Raw genomic sequence first — 16,304 nt, forward strand, 5'->3', positions numbered from 1 at the left:
AGTGTTACAGTACATCTTCTCAGGGGGACAATAATATTGAAAGGAAACTTGCTTTGGAGTAGGGATGTCTACGACAATGTTTGCCCTCAGATCAGATACTTTGACAAAAGATTGTGATGTGTCTTTCCGGTCTTGCCTTCCTCGTCCGGCAGTGCGGCTGGATCAAAACAGACTTCGGATACGTTTTACCGAACCACAAGTTGCTTTATTACAAGCAAATGTCCTTACACAGGACTGCAGTTCCTGGAGGAGGTCAGGTCGAGGAAATGAGGCACTCCTATCTTAGAGAAGCCAAACCATCATCGCCAGGCCACGTTTTCTTCACGTTTGTTCTTTTCAAAGCACAAAACTTCAAAGTCGGCCTTCAATAGAGTATTAACATGTGATACCTGACAAAATCCTCACATTTTACGAGTGTTAAAATACAGCTTCTCAGGGGACAATAATATAGAAATTAGACTTGCTTTGGAGTAGGGATGTCTCTGACATTTTTGCCCTCAGATCCGGTACATTGGCAATAGATTGTGATTTGTGTTTCCGGTCTTGTCATCCTCGTCCGGCAGTGCGGCTGGATCAAAACAGACTTCGGATACGCTTTACTGAACCAATAGTTGCTTTATCAACGGCGAATGTCCTTATACAGGACTGCAGTTCCTGGAGGAGGTCAGGTCGACGAAATGAGGCACTCCTATCTTTGAGAAGCCAAACCATCCGCATCCTGGCCATAAAAGGATACGTTTTTGTCTAAGTGCCAGGTTCAAACACTGATGACATCTATTAAACAGACAAAGAAGCAAGGAATTAAACGGAGACAGAATTCAATTTGTTTCAATGAGGAGAAACGCGTAGACCTGTACTCTTGTACAGTGTCCCACCACGCTCTTTTGTTTGGACTTTCCCTGATTACGTGTCAACATATGTTTCTAAAGGAAGGGGGGGGGGGGTCGTAAACAGCCTTCGCCTTTGGTTACAAAACAGTTCAAAGACAAGGTGCCTGGAGGGGGGGGGTCGGGTGCTTCTTTCTCTCCGCTTTGTAAATCTCGGGTCAAGACAAAATCTCCTTGTGGATTACAATACATCAAAGAAAACGACACCTTCATGTCGCTTCCCATCCTACACAGTGGAGTTTTACAAGCCTTTTGATTGGTAAGATCAAAGACAGCTTTTGTTTTCTCGCCGGGAACTCATTGAAACACAAAGTTTTGTGATAACTTAAATACAATTATTCTGACAGTAAGTGTCTGAAAAAACACTTACTGTCAGAAGTGTTTTTTCAGACAGTAAGTGTGCCGTGAGATACAGTCTGGTGTGCCGTGGGAGATGATCTAATTTCACCTATTTGGGTTAAAAATATTTTTTGCAAGCCTGTAATTATAGTCTGCAAATGATGTGTTGTTGTTGAGTGTCGGTGCTGTCCAGAGCTCGGCAGAGTAACCGTGTCATACTCTTCCATATCAGTAGGTGGCAGCAGGTAGATAATTGCTTTGTAGATGTCGGAAATAGCGGGAGGCAGAGTGAAGGTAAAAATGTGTATAATGTTTAAACCAAAAATAAATAAAAAATTGAGTGCCCCCAAGAAAAGGCATTGAAGCTTGAACTGAATTGGCTACAAAGTGAACAAAAACTGAATGCTGGACGACAGCAAAGACTTACGGTGGAGCAAAGATGGCGTCCACAATGTACATCTGTCCATGACATGACAATCAACCTCTTTAAACTTAGACTTGGACAAACTTTATTGATCCACAAGAGAAATTGTTCCACACGGTAGGATGGAAAGGGTAATGCAGCTATAAAGTTGACAAAAAATATACCATAGTAGCAATGTAAAATATATATGTAACATTTACATAGTATATATACAGTATATTATATATATATATTGATACTTTATATTATTATACAATTAATGTTTTGATGTTGAAGGTACTTTTCCTTGTTGATGTCTCAAGAAGGGAAGAAATACAAGAAAACACACACATTCTTTTGTTTCTTACCTTCTGGAGACCTCTGAAAAATACCGACCTCTTTAGACTTTGACTGAGACAAACTTTATTGATCCTCAAGGGAAATTGTTCCACATCGTAGCTCAATGACAAAGGATGGAAAGGATAATGCAGGTATAAAGTAGACTAAAAATGTACGACTCTAGCAATGTAAAATATAACATATTTTTAATATTTACATATTATAGATACAGTGTATAATATATACTGATATATTATTATATAATTATATTTTTTTATATTGAATGTACTTTTCCTTGTTGATGTCTCAAAAAGTGAAGAAATACAACAAAACACACTCACACACATATTCTTGTATTTCTGACCTTCTAGAGACCTCCGAAAAATGCCTACCTCTTTAGACTTTGACTCAGACAAACTTTATTGATTCACAAGGGAAATTGTTTCAAACAGTAGGATGGAAAGGGTAATTCAGCTATAAAGTAGACTAAAAATGTACCATAGTAGCAATGTAAAATATAACATTTACATAGTATAAATACAGAATATAATTATAACTGATATATTATTGTGACAGTTGCTCGCTGTCGTATTGCGGGTTCCACTGACCACCAAGGAAGGACATTGCTTTTGCAGGTTTGACTCTCGTTTATTTTTTCAAATAAAGGAAGTTTTTTGCGCCGTCTGCTCGCTCCTCCGTGTCGCTCTTTAGTCGGCCGCGTCGTTGTCGTCGCCGTCTTGCGTTCTGTCGCTTCCGTTTTTCATACGCTGCTGCAAGCTCTCCAACTCCTTCTGCCCTGATCTCTCCTCCTTCTCCCCTTTTATACATCATGAGGATCCACGCACCAAAACTTGACTGCGGCGTCGCTCCCGGCACGCTCCGCCTCGCCGCTCGCTCGCATCCTCCGCCTCCTTGCCGCCATCTGTCGGACCATCAGCTCTGCCTCTCCACAATTGTATATTATATAACTATGTTTTTATATGGAAGCTACTTTTCCTTGTTGTCTAAAGAATGGTAGGGGTACAAGAACACACACAAACTGACTAAAGTGCCATTAAAAACGAGCGATGGCGTTATGTTCATAGGGCCTCACGAGTGCACAAGGTCTGTGTTTGTATTTCAAGCATGTGATGCTCAAAACTGCAAGTGGAAGCGTGCGAAAGCAACATTTATTAGGCTCGACAAAACAGCTTTTGGGCTTTCGACGCAACGTCTGCAGACCACTTCTTCATTTCTCCTTCCTGTCCCACAATATTCGTCTCCGACAAGTAGTCTGTGATTTGAGCGAAACGCGACTCGTTCTAATGTTAATCACCACAAGTCGACCAGTGTCCACAGTTTCCTGGCCCGAGGGGGAATATGATGGGGTCACAATATGATTTCACCGCACAAAAATGTCTGCAAACAATCATCTCCGTTGTTGGACGGCCTGCCTTTTGCTTTTTACCACAATCTGCTCTCATGTGACTAAACATCAAAGAATTTGGATTTCGGGGGTTTTAGTGAGTTATAAAGTAGCAAATATGAGTTGAAAACCTGCAGGCGCGTGATATAAAGTCACTTAAAGGCCTACTGAAATGAGATTTTCTTATTCAAACGGGGATAGCAGGTCCATTCTATGTGTCATACTTGATCATTTCGCGATATTGCCATATTTTTGCTGAAAGGATTTAGTAGAGAACATCCACGATAAAGTTCGCAACTTTTGGTCGCTAATAAAAAAGCCTTGCCTGTACCGGAAGTAGCAGACGATGTGCGCGTGATGTCACGGGTTGTAGGGCTCCTCACATCCTCACATTGTTTACAATCATGGCCACCAGCAGCGAGAGCGATTCGGACCGAGAAAACGACAATTTCCCCATTAATGTGATCGAGGATAAAAAATTTGCGGATTAGGAAAGTTCGAGTGAGGCACTAAAAAAAAAAAGGCGACGGCTCCGGGTGGCGGCAGTGGTTGCGTTTCAAATGTAATCAAACACATTTACTAGGATAATTCTGGAAAATCCCTTATCTGCTTATTGTGTTACTAGTATTTTAGTCAGATGAGATGAGCAAAGTCATACCTGAAAGTCGGACAGCTGCGGTGAACGCCAGTGTCTCAGAGAGCCGAGACCGCAGCTGCCTTTTTGACAGCTACAGGAGAAGGTCCCATAATCCACTGAAGACTCCGGTATGAGCCAACAATTTTCCCATCCAAAAACTTGCTGGTTGACGTAGAGAAAAATGTTCGCTTGACCGCTCTGTGTTAAAGCTTCACAACAAAAACAAAGAAACACCGGCTGTGTCTCGGTGCTAAAGGCAGCTGCAATCCATCGCTTCCCACCTACAGCTTTCTTCTTTGACGTCTCCATTATTCATCGAACAAATTGCAAAGGATTCAGCTGTGGAATTATGCGATGAAAAGAGACGATTTATAGCTGTGAACGGTGCTGGAAGAAAACGTCCTCTACAATGCGTGACGTCACGCGCACGCGTCATCATACCGCGACATTTTAGCATGATATTTCCGCGCAAAATTTAAAATTGCAATTTAGTAAACTAAACCGGCTGTATTGGCATGTGTTGCAATGTTAATATTTCATCATTGATATATAAACGGGGATAGCAGGTCCATTCTAGGTGTCATACTTGATCATTTTGCGATATTGCCATATTTTTGCTGAAAGGATTTAGTAGAGAACATCCACGATAAAGTTCGCAACTTTTGGTCGCCAATAAAAAAGCCTTGCCTGTACCGGAAGTAGCAGACGATGTGCGCGTGACGTCATTGGTGTGAAGGCTCCTCACATCTGAACATTGTTTACAATCATGGCCACCAGCAGCGAGAGTGATTCGGACCGAGAAAGCGACGATTTCCCCATTAATTTGGGCGAGGATGAAAGATTTGCGGATGAGGAAAGTTAGAGTAAAGAACCAAAAAAAAAAAAAAAAAAACGACTGCGCCGGGCTGCGGCAGTGATAGCGTTTCAGGTGTAATTAGACACATTTACTAAGATAATTCTGGAAAATCCCTTCTCTGCTTATTGTGTTACTAGTATTTTAGTGAGATGAGCAAAGTCATACCTGAAAGTCGGATGGCTGCGGTGAACGCCAGTGTCTCAGAGAGAATCCAAAGAGGAGCCAAGATCACAGCTGCCTTTTTGACAGCTACAGGAGAAGGTCCCATAATCCACTGAAGTCTCCGGTATGAGCCAACAATTTTCCCATCCAAAAACTTGCTGGTTGACGTAGAGAAAAATGTTCGCTTGACCGCTCTGTGTTAAAGCTTCACAACAAAAACAAAGAAACACCGGCTGTGTCTCCGTGCTAAAGGCAGCTGCAATCCATCGCTTCCCACCTACAGCTTTCTTCTTTGACGTCTCCATTATTCATCGAACAAATTGCAAAAGATTCAGCTGTGGAATTATGCGATGAAAAGAGACGATTTATAGCTGTGAACGGTGCTGGAAGAAAACGTCCTCTACAATGCGTGACGTCACGCGCATGCGTCATCATACCGCGACGTTTTAGCATGATATTTCCGCGCAAAATTTAAAATTGCAATTTAGTAAACTAAACCGGCTGTATTGGCATGTGTTGCAATGTTAATATTTCATCATTGATATATAAACGGGGATAGCAGGTCCATTCTAGGTGTCATACTTGATCATTTTGCGATATTGCCATATTTTTGCTGAAAGGATTTAGTAGAGAACATCCACGATAAAGTTCGCAACTTTTGGTCGCCAATAAAAAAGCCTTGTCTGTACCGGAAGTAGCAGACGATGTGCGCGTGACGTCACGGGTTGTGGAGCTCCTCACATCTGAACATTGTTTACAATCATGGCCACCAGCAGCGAGAGCGATTCGGACCGAGAAAGCGACGATTTCCCCATTAATTTGGGCGAGCATGAAAGATTTGTGGATGAGGAAAGTTAGAGTGAAGAACTAAAAAATAAAATAAAAAAAAAACCGACTGCGCCGGGCTGCGGCAGTGATAGCGTTTCAGGTGTAATTAGACACATTTACTAGGATCATTCTGGAAAATCCCTTATCTGCTTATTGTGTTACTAGTATTTTAGTGAGATGAGCAAAGTCATACCTGAAAGTCGGATGGCTGCGGTGTCACTGTCTCAGAGAGAATCCGATGCGGAGCCAAGATCACAGCTGCCTTTTTGACAGCTACAGGAGAAGGTCCCATAATCCACTGAAGTCTCCGGTATGAGCCAACAATTTTCCCATCCAAAAACTTGCTGGTTGACGTAGAGAAACATGTTCGCTTGACCGCTCTGTGTTAAAGCTTCACAACAAAAACAAAGAAACACCGACTCTGTCTCGGTGTTAAAGGCAGCTGCAATCCATCGCTTCCCACCTACAGCTTTCTTCTTTGACGTCTCCATTATTCATCGAACAAATTGCAAAAGATTCAGCTGTGGAATTATGCGATGAAAAGAGACGATTTATAGCTGTGAACGGTGCTGGAAGAAAACGTCCTCTACAATGCGTGACGTCATCATACCGCGACGTTTTAGCATGATATTTCCGCGCAAAATGTAAAATCCAATTTAGTAAACTAAAAAGGCCGTATTGGCATGTGTTGCAACGTTAATATTTCATCATTGATATATAAACTATCAGACTGCGTGGTCGCTAGTAGTGGCTTTCAGTAGGCCTTTAAAAGCCTACTGAAATGAGATTTTCTCATATAAACGGGGATAGCAGGTCCATTCTATGTGTCATACTTGATCATTTCGCGATATTGCCGTATTTTTGCTGAAAGGATTTAGTAGAGAACATCCACGAAAATGTTTGCAACTTTTGGTCGCTAATAAAAAAGCCTTGCCTGTACCGGAAGTAGCAGACGATGTGCGCGTGACGTCACAAGTTGTGGAGCTCCTCACATCTGAACATTGTTTACAATCATGGCCACCAGCAGCTAGAGCGATTCGGACCGAGAAAGCGACGATTTCCCCATTAATTTGAGCGAGGATGAAAGATTCGTGGATGAGTGAGAGTGAAGGACTAGGAAAAAATAAAATAAACTAGACGGCAGAGCGATTCAGATGTTATTAGACAAATTTACTAGGATAATTCTGGAGAATCCCTTATTTGCTTATTGTGTTACTAGTGTTTTAGTGAGATTATATGGTCGTACCTGTACAACCTAAAAGTTATAGGGGTGTGACCACTGGTGTGGTGACCGCCAGTGTCTCAGAGGGAATTCACGTTCCTCGACGAGGCAAGATTTTTTTTTTTCCCCCCTCCTTCACAGTGGAAGCATCCGACGGACGGGCCTGGCCGGTGGGAGAAGGCAAGAGAGTCCGCAGCTGCCTTTTTGACAGAAGCACGAGGAACGACGCAAGCTTTCCGCTAATGTCTATGGTAAGATTATTTCCACCATTTTCTCACCCAAACATGTTCGCTTGACCGCTCTGTTCCATTGTAAAGCTTCACCGTCATCTTTCGGGAATGTAAACAAGGAAACACCGGCTGTGTTTGCGTTGCTAAAGGCGGCCGCAATACACCGCTTCCCACCTACAGCTTTCTTCTTTGACGTCTCCATTATTCATTGAACAAATTGCAAAAGATTCAGCAACACAGGTGTCCAGAATACTGTGTAATTATGCGATTAAAAGAGACTACTTATAGCTGTGATCGGTGCCGGAACAAAATGTCCTCTACAATGCGTGACGTCATCATACCGCGACGTTTTAGCATGATACTTGTGCACGAAATTTAAAATTGCAATTTAGTAAACTAATGTGTTGCAATGTTAATATTTCCTCATTGATATATAAACTATCAGACTGCCTGGTGGGTAATAGTGGCTTTCAGTAGGCCTTTAAGTGGGACTTTTTGTCCTCTGGGGTGCAGGAGTGCTGAATAATGGCAGGGCGAAGCTCAGCAAAACTCATTGAAGCTGTCCGGTATTATTCATCCGGGGCCAATGGCAGCGCCGCACTTGTTGTTGATGTCGGTGGAGGGGGAGGAGCCTAACTCCTGTTGCTATAGAAATAATTAGGATGAAAAGCAAGCTCCTGCAGCCAATGGATCGCCTCCTCTGCATCACTTTGTCGCAAAGGTAAGCAAACCTCACTTTTTGTTACTGCAAGTTTTTAATAGTTTTTTTTTTAACTAACGCGTAAATGCATGGGGAATTTTACTGTTTAATATTTAATACATCATTCATGTATTTTGACAATATGGCTTAAGTGATTGTGGGAAGGCCACACTAAATTTTACAGTTTTTTAGCTCGGTTGGTAGAGTGGCCGTGCCAGCAACTTGAGAGTTGCAGGTTCGATTCCCGCTTGTGCCATCCTAGTTACTGCCGTTGTGTCCTTGGGCAAGGCACTTCACCCACCTGCTCCCAGTGCCACCCACACTGGTTTGAATGTAACTTAGATATTGGGTTTCACTATGTAAAGCGCTTTGAGTCACTCGAGAAAAGCGCTATATAAATATAATTAACTTCACTTCACATATTTGTGAATATTTTTATGTTTTTGCCGTTCAATGTTCACTATAGTATAACGGAAATGTCTTTTTAAATATTTCCCTGTTGATTTTGTATTAAGATTTTTTGTTATTGCATTAATGTATGTTTAATCTAAAATAATGTAATTTTTAAAAAAAAATTTTTTACTGTTTTATTAAATTGACATCACTTTTACTACTGCCTAATAAGTGAATGAGAGTTGGTGATAGAGATTTTTTTCATTCAATTTCAGATTTTTTTGTTTTTAACTTATTTAAGTTTCTTGGAAAGTCGCCAAATTTTAAAATATAATATCGTTTATAGTAACAGTATTATATTATTCATATTTTCCTTTTTTGAAATGTACATTACACGTGCAGGTATATTTCCTGTATTTTATATTATTAATTTGAACTGTTTTATGTTTAAATTTTTTATCCTGTAAAGCGTCTTTGAGTACTCTGAAAAGCAATATACCAAATAAAATGTATTATTATTATTATTATTATTATTATTATTGTAACATTTCTCTGTAACATATATTATTTGTTTAATATGTAGTTGTTTTTTTTTTTTTTACTTAGAAACACAAATATGGTTCATAATTATTGTTTATATTAATTCTGTAATACTAAAATATTTCATTTACATTTTTTGTAGCTATAGATTTTTTTATGTATTACAAATAGACAATGACATATAATGATATACAATACATTTATTGTACAGTACTAAAATAACATAAAATATAATATGTTAAAGGTCAAATCACACCCTGGTTGCTATTGTGTTACAGCATGGGTGTCAAACTTGTTTTAATTCATTAGTTTTTTGATGTACAATGTTAATTTTTTTTTTAGATTTTACAGTAAAAATCTGACAGATCAGTCGCAAAAATTTTTACGGTACAATTTACAGTCTTTTTTCCAGCATGTTACTGTAAAAGGAAAAAAACTGCACCGCTGCTTTTTACAGTACAAAACTGGCAGCTCGGTTGATAGAATTTTACTTTAAAATGTACAGTATTTTTAAAAAAACTTTTAATAGAAAACTGCATTTTTACAGTAAAATTCTGGCAACTTTTACTTCAAGAGGAAAAAAATAATACCACCGTTTTTCACAGTAAAAAATGGGCAGCTCGGTTGATAGAATTTTACTGTAAAATTTAGTGTTTTTTTTACTGTAAATATAAAACTGCATTTTTACTGTAAAATTCTGGCAACCTTTACTGTAAGAGGAAAAAACGGTACCACCATTTTTTTAAGTAAAAACAAATGGCAGCTTGGTTGACATAATTTTACAGTCAAATTTACCGTGTCTTATTACTGTAAATATAAAACTGAATTTTTACAGTAAAATTCTGGCAACTTTTACTTCAAGAGGAAAAAAATAGTACAACCGTTTTTTACCATAAAAAAAACTGGGAGCTCGGCTGATAAAATTTTACTGTAAAGTTTACAGTGTTTTTTTTTACTTTAAATATAAAACTGCATTTTTACAGTAAAATTCTGGCAACCTTTACTGTAAGAGGAAAAAACAGTACCACCGTTTTTTTAAGTAAAAAAAAATGGCAGCTTGGTTGACAGAATTTTACAGTCAAATTTACCGTGTTTTATTACTGTAAATATAAAACTGCATTTTTACAGTAAAATTCTGGCAACTTTTACTTCAAGAGGAAAAAAATAGTACAACCGTTTTTTACAGTAAAAAAAACTGGCAGCTCGGTTGATAGAATTTTACTGTAAAGTTTGCAGTGTTTTTTTTTTACTTTAAATATAAAACTGCATTTTTACAGTAAAATTCTGGCAACCTTTACTGTAAGAGGAAAAAACAGTACCACCGTTTTTTTACAGTAAAAAAAAAATGGCAGCTTGGTTGACAGAATTTTACAGTCAAATTTACCGTGTCTTATTACTGTAAATATAAAACTGCATTTTTACAGTAAAATTCTGGCAACTTTTACATCAAGAGGAAAAAAATAGTACAACCGTGTTTTACAGTAAAAAAAACTGGGAGCTCGGTTGATAAAATTTTACTGTAAAGTTTACTGTGTTTTTTTTTACTTTAAATATAAAACTGCATTTTTACAGTAAAATTCGGGCAACCTTTACTGTAAGAGGAAAAAACAGGACCACCGTTTTTTTACAGTAAAAAACTGGCAGCTCAGTTGATAGATTTTTACTGTAAAATGTACAATGTTTTTTTACTGTATATATAAAACTGCATTTTCAGAGTAAAATTCTGGCAAATTTTGCTGTAAGGGGAAAAAAATAGTACCAGCGTTTTTTTGCAGTAAAAAATGGGCAGCTCGGTTAATAGAATTTTACTGTAAAATTTATATATTTTTTTACTGTAAATATAAAACTGCATTTTTACAGTAAAATTCTGGCAACATTTACTGTAAGAGGAAAAAACAGGACCACCGTTTTTTTAAAGTAAAAAAAATGGCAGCTTGGTTGACAGAATTTTACTGTAAAATTTACCGTGTTTTGTTACTGTAAATATGAAACTGAATTTTTACAGTAAAATTCTGGCAACTTTTACTTCAAGAGGAAAAAAATAGTACAACCGTTTTTTACAGTAAAAAAAACTGGCAGCTTGGTTGATAGAATTTTACTGTAAAATGTACAGCGTTTTTTTTACCGTAAATATAAAACTGCATTTTTACTGTAAAATTCTGGCAACCTTTACTGTAAAAGGAAAAAACAGTACCACCGTTTTTTTTAAGTAAAAAAATGGCAGCTCAGTTGACAGAATTTTACTGTAAAATTTACCGTGTTTTATTACTGTAAATATGAAACTGAATTTTTACAGTAAAATTCTGGCAACTTTTACTTCAAGAGGAAAAAAATAGTACAACCGCTTTTTACACAAAAAAAAAACTGGCAGCTCGGTTGATAGAATTTTACTGCAAAGTTTACAGTTTTTTTTACTGTAAATATACAACTGCATTTTTACAGTAAAATTCTGGCAACTTTTACTGTGAGAGGAAAAAACAGGACCATTGTTTTTTTTACAGTAAAAAAATGGCAGCTCAGTTGATAGAATTTTACTGTAAAATGTACAGTGTTTTTTTTTACTGTAAATATAAAACTGCATTTTTACAGTAAAATTCTGGCAAATTTTGCTGTAAGAGGAAAAAAACAGTACCGGCGTTTTTTACAGTAAAAAATGGCAGCTCAGTTGATAGAATTTTACTGTAAAATATACAGTGTTGTTTTACTGCAAATATAAATCGGCATTTTTAGAGTAAAATTCTGGCAAATTTTACTGTGAGAGGAAAAAAACAGTACCACCGTTTTTTACAGTAAAAAACTGGCAGCTTGATTGGTAGAATTTTACTGTAAAATATACAGTTGTTGTTTTTTACTTTGAATATAAAACTGCATTTTTCAAGTACAATTCTGGCAAGCGGATTTTACCGTAAAAACGACGACAAATGTTACCTTGTACTATTGTGAATAGCAAAACAGTACCGCCGTTTTTTTACACTAAAAAACTGGCAGCTCAGTTGCCAGCATTTTATGGTCCAAAAAAAAATCTGTAAAATGTACAATAAAATGCTGTAAAATCTATTTATCAAATTTGACAATTTGATGAATAACTTGCTTTGAACTCTTAAGTCAAGCCGATGAAAAGTATTTAGTTCTAGTTTGACATAAACATTGTTTTTTAAACATTATAATATTTATGTCCCGTGACCCCAAAAGAGACAAGCGGTAGAAAATGGATGGATGTTTAAAAACTATGGCATTGAATTGACGACATGTATTTTTTCTGTCAAAATGGTAAAAAACTACAAGACAATATAAAGCACTTTAAAGGCCTACTGAAAGCCACTACTAGCGACCACGCAGTCTGATAGTTTATATATCAATGATGAAATATTAACATTGCAACACATGCCAATACGGCCTTTTTAGTTTACTAAATTGCAATTTAAAATTTCCTGCGGAGTTTCTCGTTGAAAATGTCGCGGAATGATGACGCGTGTTTGTGACGTCTCGGGTTGTAGCGGACATATTAGCCCAGCACCTCACACGGCTAAAAGTCATCTCTTTTCATCGCATAATTACACAGTAATTTGGACATCTGTGTTGCTGAATCTTATGCAATTAGTTCAATTAATAATGGAGACGTCAAAGAAGAATGCTGTTGGTGGAAAGCGGTGTATTGCAGCTGCCTTTAGCGCCGAAACACAGCCGGTGTTTCTTTGTTTGTTGTGAAGCTTTAACGCAGAGCGGTCAAGAGAACATGTTCTTCTACGTCAACCAGCAAGTTTTTGGATGGGAAAATTGTGATATTAAGTCGGCTCTTACTGGAGACTTCGGTGGATTATGGGACCTAATCCTGCAGTTTTTTAAAAAGGCAGCTGTGATCTTGGTTCCTCGGCTTCTCTCAGAGACACTGGCGTTCACCGCAGCCATCCGACTTTGAGGTATGACTTTATTATCTCACTAAAAGCCAATTGAGCCAATCTTGACATCTACAAAAGATTAATGTTTTCAATGTTGGTGTAAAAATAATGTATCTATATATTTCTTTTGTATTTTATGTCATTCTCTTGTTTTGTTTGCATGGCTCAAAATAAACCCATTCATTCATTCAAAAAAAAAATGCTAGTAATACAATAAGCAGATAAGGGATTTTCCAGAATTATCCTGGTAAATGTGTCTAATTACACCTGAAACGCTACCACTGTCGCAGCCCGGAGCCGTCGTTTTTTTTTGTGGTTTTTTTTTAGTTCTTCACTCTCACTTTCCTCATCCACAAATCTTTCATCCTCGCTCAAATTAATGGGGAAATCGTCGCTTTCTCGGTCCGAATCGCTCTTGCTGCTGGTGGCCATGATTGTAAACGAAGTGAATTCCCTCTGAGACACTGGCGGTCACCACACTAGTGGTCACACCCCTAAAACTTTCAGGTTGTACAGGTACAACCATATAATCTCACTAAACACTAGTAACACAATAAGCAAATAAGGGATTTTCCAGAATTATCCGAGTAAATTTGTCTAATAACATCTGAATCGCTCTGCCGTCTATTTTATTTTATTTTTTCCTAGTCCTTCACTCTCACTCATCCACGTATCTTTCATCCTCGCTCAAATTAATGGGGAAATCGTCGCTTTCTCGGTCCGAATCGCTCTTGCTGCTGGTGGCCATGATTGTAAACGATGTTCAGATGTGAGGAGCTCCACAACCCGTGACGTCACGCGCACATCGTCTGCTACTTCCGGTACAGGCAAGGCTTTTCTATTAGCGACGAAAAGTGGCAAACTTTATCGTCTATGTTCTCTACTAAATCCTTTCAGCAAAAATATCGGGAAATGATCAAATATGACACATAGAATGGACCTGCTATCCCCGTTTAAATAAGAACATCTCATTTCAGTAGGCCTTTAATGACACATATTATTTCCAGGCTTTGGAAAGCCAAAAAAAGTGATGAGGCGGGCTTGAGTTCGACTCCCATGTATTGGAGCCATGCAGAAGAGTGAAAATGCAAAAGTGTGAAAGCTTGATGACGCCACATGATTGATTGTTGTGCCCGGCAGTGCATTGATGACGAGCCCCCAGAAGCTTCTGTGTCTGTGTGTGCTGCTGCCGCTCATTGTCACAAACTGGGCAGGTGCGCTCCACACACACAGCAAACACGGCGCCGCAGCTCACAAAGACGGGAGCGGCAAAACGCCTCCCGGAGGCCGCCTCCCCAAGCAGGGGCTGAAGTGGGCCGCCGCAGCCGCCGCCGCCACCGGCGTGCTCGGGGGCACGGGCACCGGCTACGGCCTGGGCTTCCTGGGAAGGCCCAAGCACAACTCCGGGGGTCACGGCGGAGGAAAGCGGGTCTCGTCGGAGCAGCGCCACCACCAGGACCGCCAGAGGTTCAACAACCAGTCGAGATGGCGGGCGTTTCTGAGGGCGGCGGCCCCGCCGGCGGACATCAACAGCCTGTGGGTGACGCTGGGTCACACCGTCACCTTGGTCTTCAGCGCCTGGATGGCGGCTGTGTGAGTGTGTGATGCAACATGCAGCTGTGTGTGTGTGTGTGTGATGCAACATGCAGCTGTGTGTGTGTGTGTGTGCTGCACACTGAATAAAGTTTTGCACGTCTTTAACCTTCCTCTTGTGTTAGCTTTCTGTTACCATCTCTTATTGCAGCGGTATCGCTCGGTTGGTAGAGCGGCCGTGCCAGCAACTTGAGGGTTGCAGGTTCGATTCCCGCTTCCGCCATCCTAGTCCCTGCCGTTGTGTCCTTGGGCAAGACACTTTACCCACCTGCTCCCAGTGCCACCCACACTGGTTTAAATGTAACTTAGATATTGGGTTTCACTATGTAAAGCGCTCTGAGTCACTAGAGAAAAGAGCTATATAAATATAATTCACACTTCGCTTCACTGTGCCTTTAGCACCGAGACACAGCCGGTGTTTCTTTGCTTGTTGTGAAGCTTTAACGCAGAGCGGTCAAGCGAGCATGTTTCTCGACGTCAACCAGCAAGTTTTTGGATGGGAAAATTGTGATATTAAGTCGGCTCTTACCGGAGACTTGAGTGGATTATGGGACCTAATCCTGCAGCTTTTTAAAAAGGCAGCTGTGATCTTGGCTCCGCAGCCATCCGACTTTGAGGTATGACTTTGTTATCTCACTAAAATGCTAGTAACACAATAAGCAGATAAGGGGGTTTCCAGAATTATCCTGGTAAATGTGTCTAATTACACCTGAAACGCTACCACTGCCGCAGCCCGGAGCCGTCGTTTTTTTTTTAATTTTTTTATTAGTTCTTCACTCTCACTTTCCTCATCCACAAATATTTCATCCTCACTCAAATTAATGGGGAAATTGTCGCTTTTTCGGTCCGAATAGCTTTTGCTGCTGGTGGCCATGATTGTCAGTTCTGACCCATGTCTTAAATCAGCTGTAAAATACACTAAAAACAATGATCTATCATCCAATTTGTTTCTCATCTCTTGGTTACCTCGTTAGGCTTCCTTATCCTTGAAAATATTGGTTTCAATATTTTTGGTTTGGGCCATTGGGCCTTTTTTTGTCAGTATACCCCTCGATTTCAATTTTTAAAAATGGTAAAACGAACCTCAAGAGAATCATATACATAAAAAAAGGTTGTTGTGTTACCTAACTATTACTAAGGGGTATTAGAACACATCTCTTAACCTTCGTCTTGTGTTAGGGTCGGCACCGACCCGTTTTAGTTTTTAAATGCATAAAAACACCACATTTATTTTTTTGCATCAAAGCTTTTTGACTTTGTCAGGAACCTTTTTGTCAACAAAATATAACATTTTAATTTTTTTCACTAAATTATAAAATGCTCTGGTAGAAATTATGCCCTTGGTGTTGTTAGGGTCGGTTTTGACCCAGTTATAAAAATAAGATGATAAAGCAATGATAAGAGCCAAAACTGAACACACTGACAGCCAGCTCCTCTCCCAATCATGTGAGCTTTAGTGGATTCTCATTTTACCTTGTTATCCTGTACAAAAACAAACAAAAGACGGACACTAAAAGTGTCACCTTTTTGCCACTCTGATTTTGTTTTTTTATTAGTTTTGGAACTAGTAATCTATTTCTCTTGATTGCATTTGCTTGATTGGTTGTTTGTTTGATGTTGGATTTCTGTTGCTGAAAAAAAATACTTTTTAGCCTTTTTCTTGAAGTAAATATATATGGGTCGAAATTGACCCGTAACACCATAAATGTTACTATAGTTAAAATTCTTAAAATGAAAAAATAAATGAAACACATTTATTTAACCTTCCTCTTGTGTTAGCTTTCTGTTACCATCTCTTATGTTAACGGGTCGGTTTTGACCCATGTCTTAAAACAGCTGTAAAATACACTAAAAACAATTATCTATCATCC

The 16,304-nt window shown here is 39.0% G+C and overlaps 1 protein-coding gene across 1 annotated transcript; it reads left to right on the top strand.

Moving 5' to 3' along the window:
• Positions 1 to 7,785: 7,785 nt before the first annotated feature.
• Positions 7,786 to 14,537, top strand: sprn2 (shadow of prion protein 2). The gene is made up of 2 exons (XM_061877197.1): positions 7,786 to 8,029; positions 13,981 to 14,537. The coding sequence occupies exons 1-2, from the start codon at positions 7,971 to 7,973 to the stop codon at positions 14,435 to 14,437; spliced, it is 516 nt and encodes a 171-aa protein (XP_061733181.1). The 5' UTR covers positions 7,786 to 7,970; the 3' UTR covers positions 14,438 to 14,537.
• Positions 14,538 to 16,304: the final 1,767 nt, after the last annotated feature.

The sequence above is a fragment of the Nerophis ophidion genome, linkage group LG17 (genome assembly GCF_033978795.1).
Source record: "Nerophis ophidion isolate RoL-2023_Sa linkage group LG17, RoL_Noph_v1.0, whole genome shotgun sequence".
In the NCBI taxonomy this organism is placed as follows: Eukaryota; Metazoa; Chordata; class Actinopteri; order Syngnathiformes; family Syngnathidae; genus Nerophis; species Nerophis ophidion.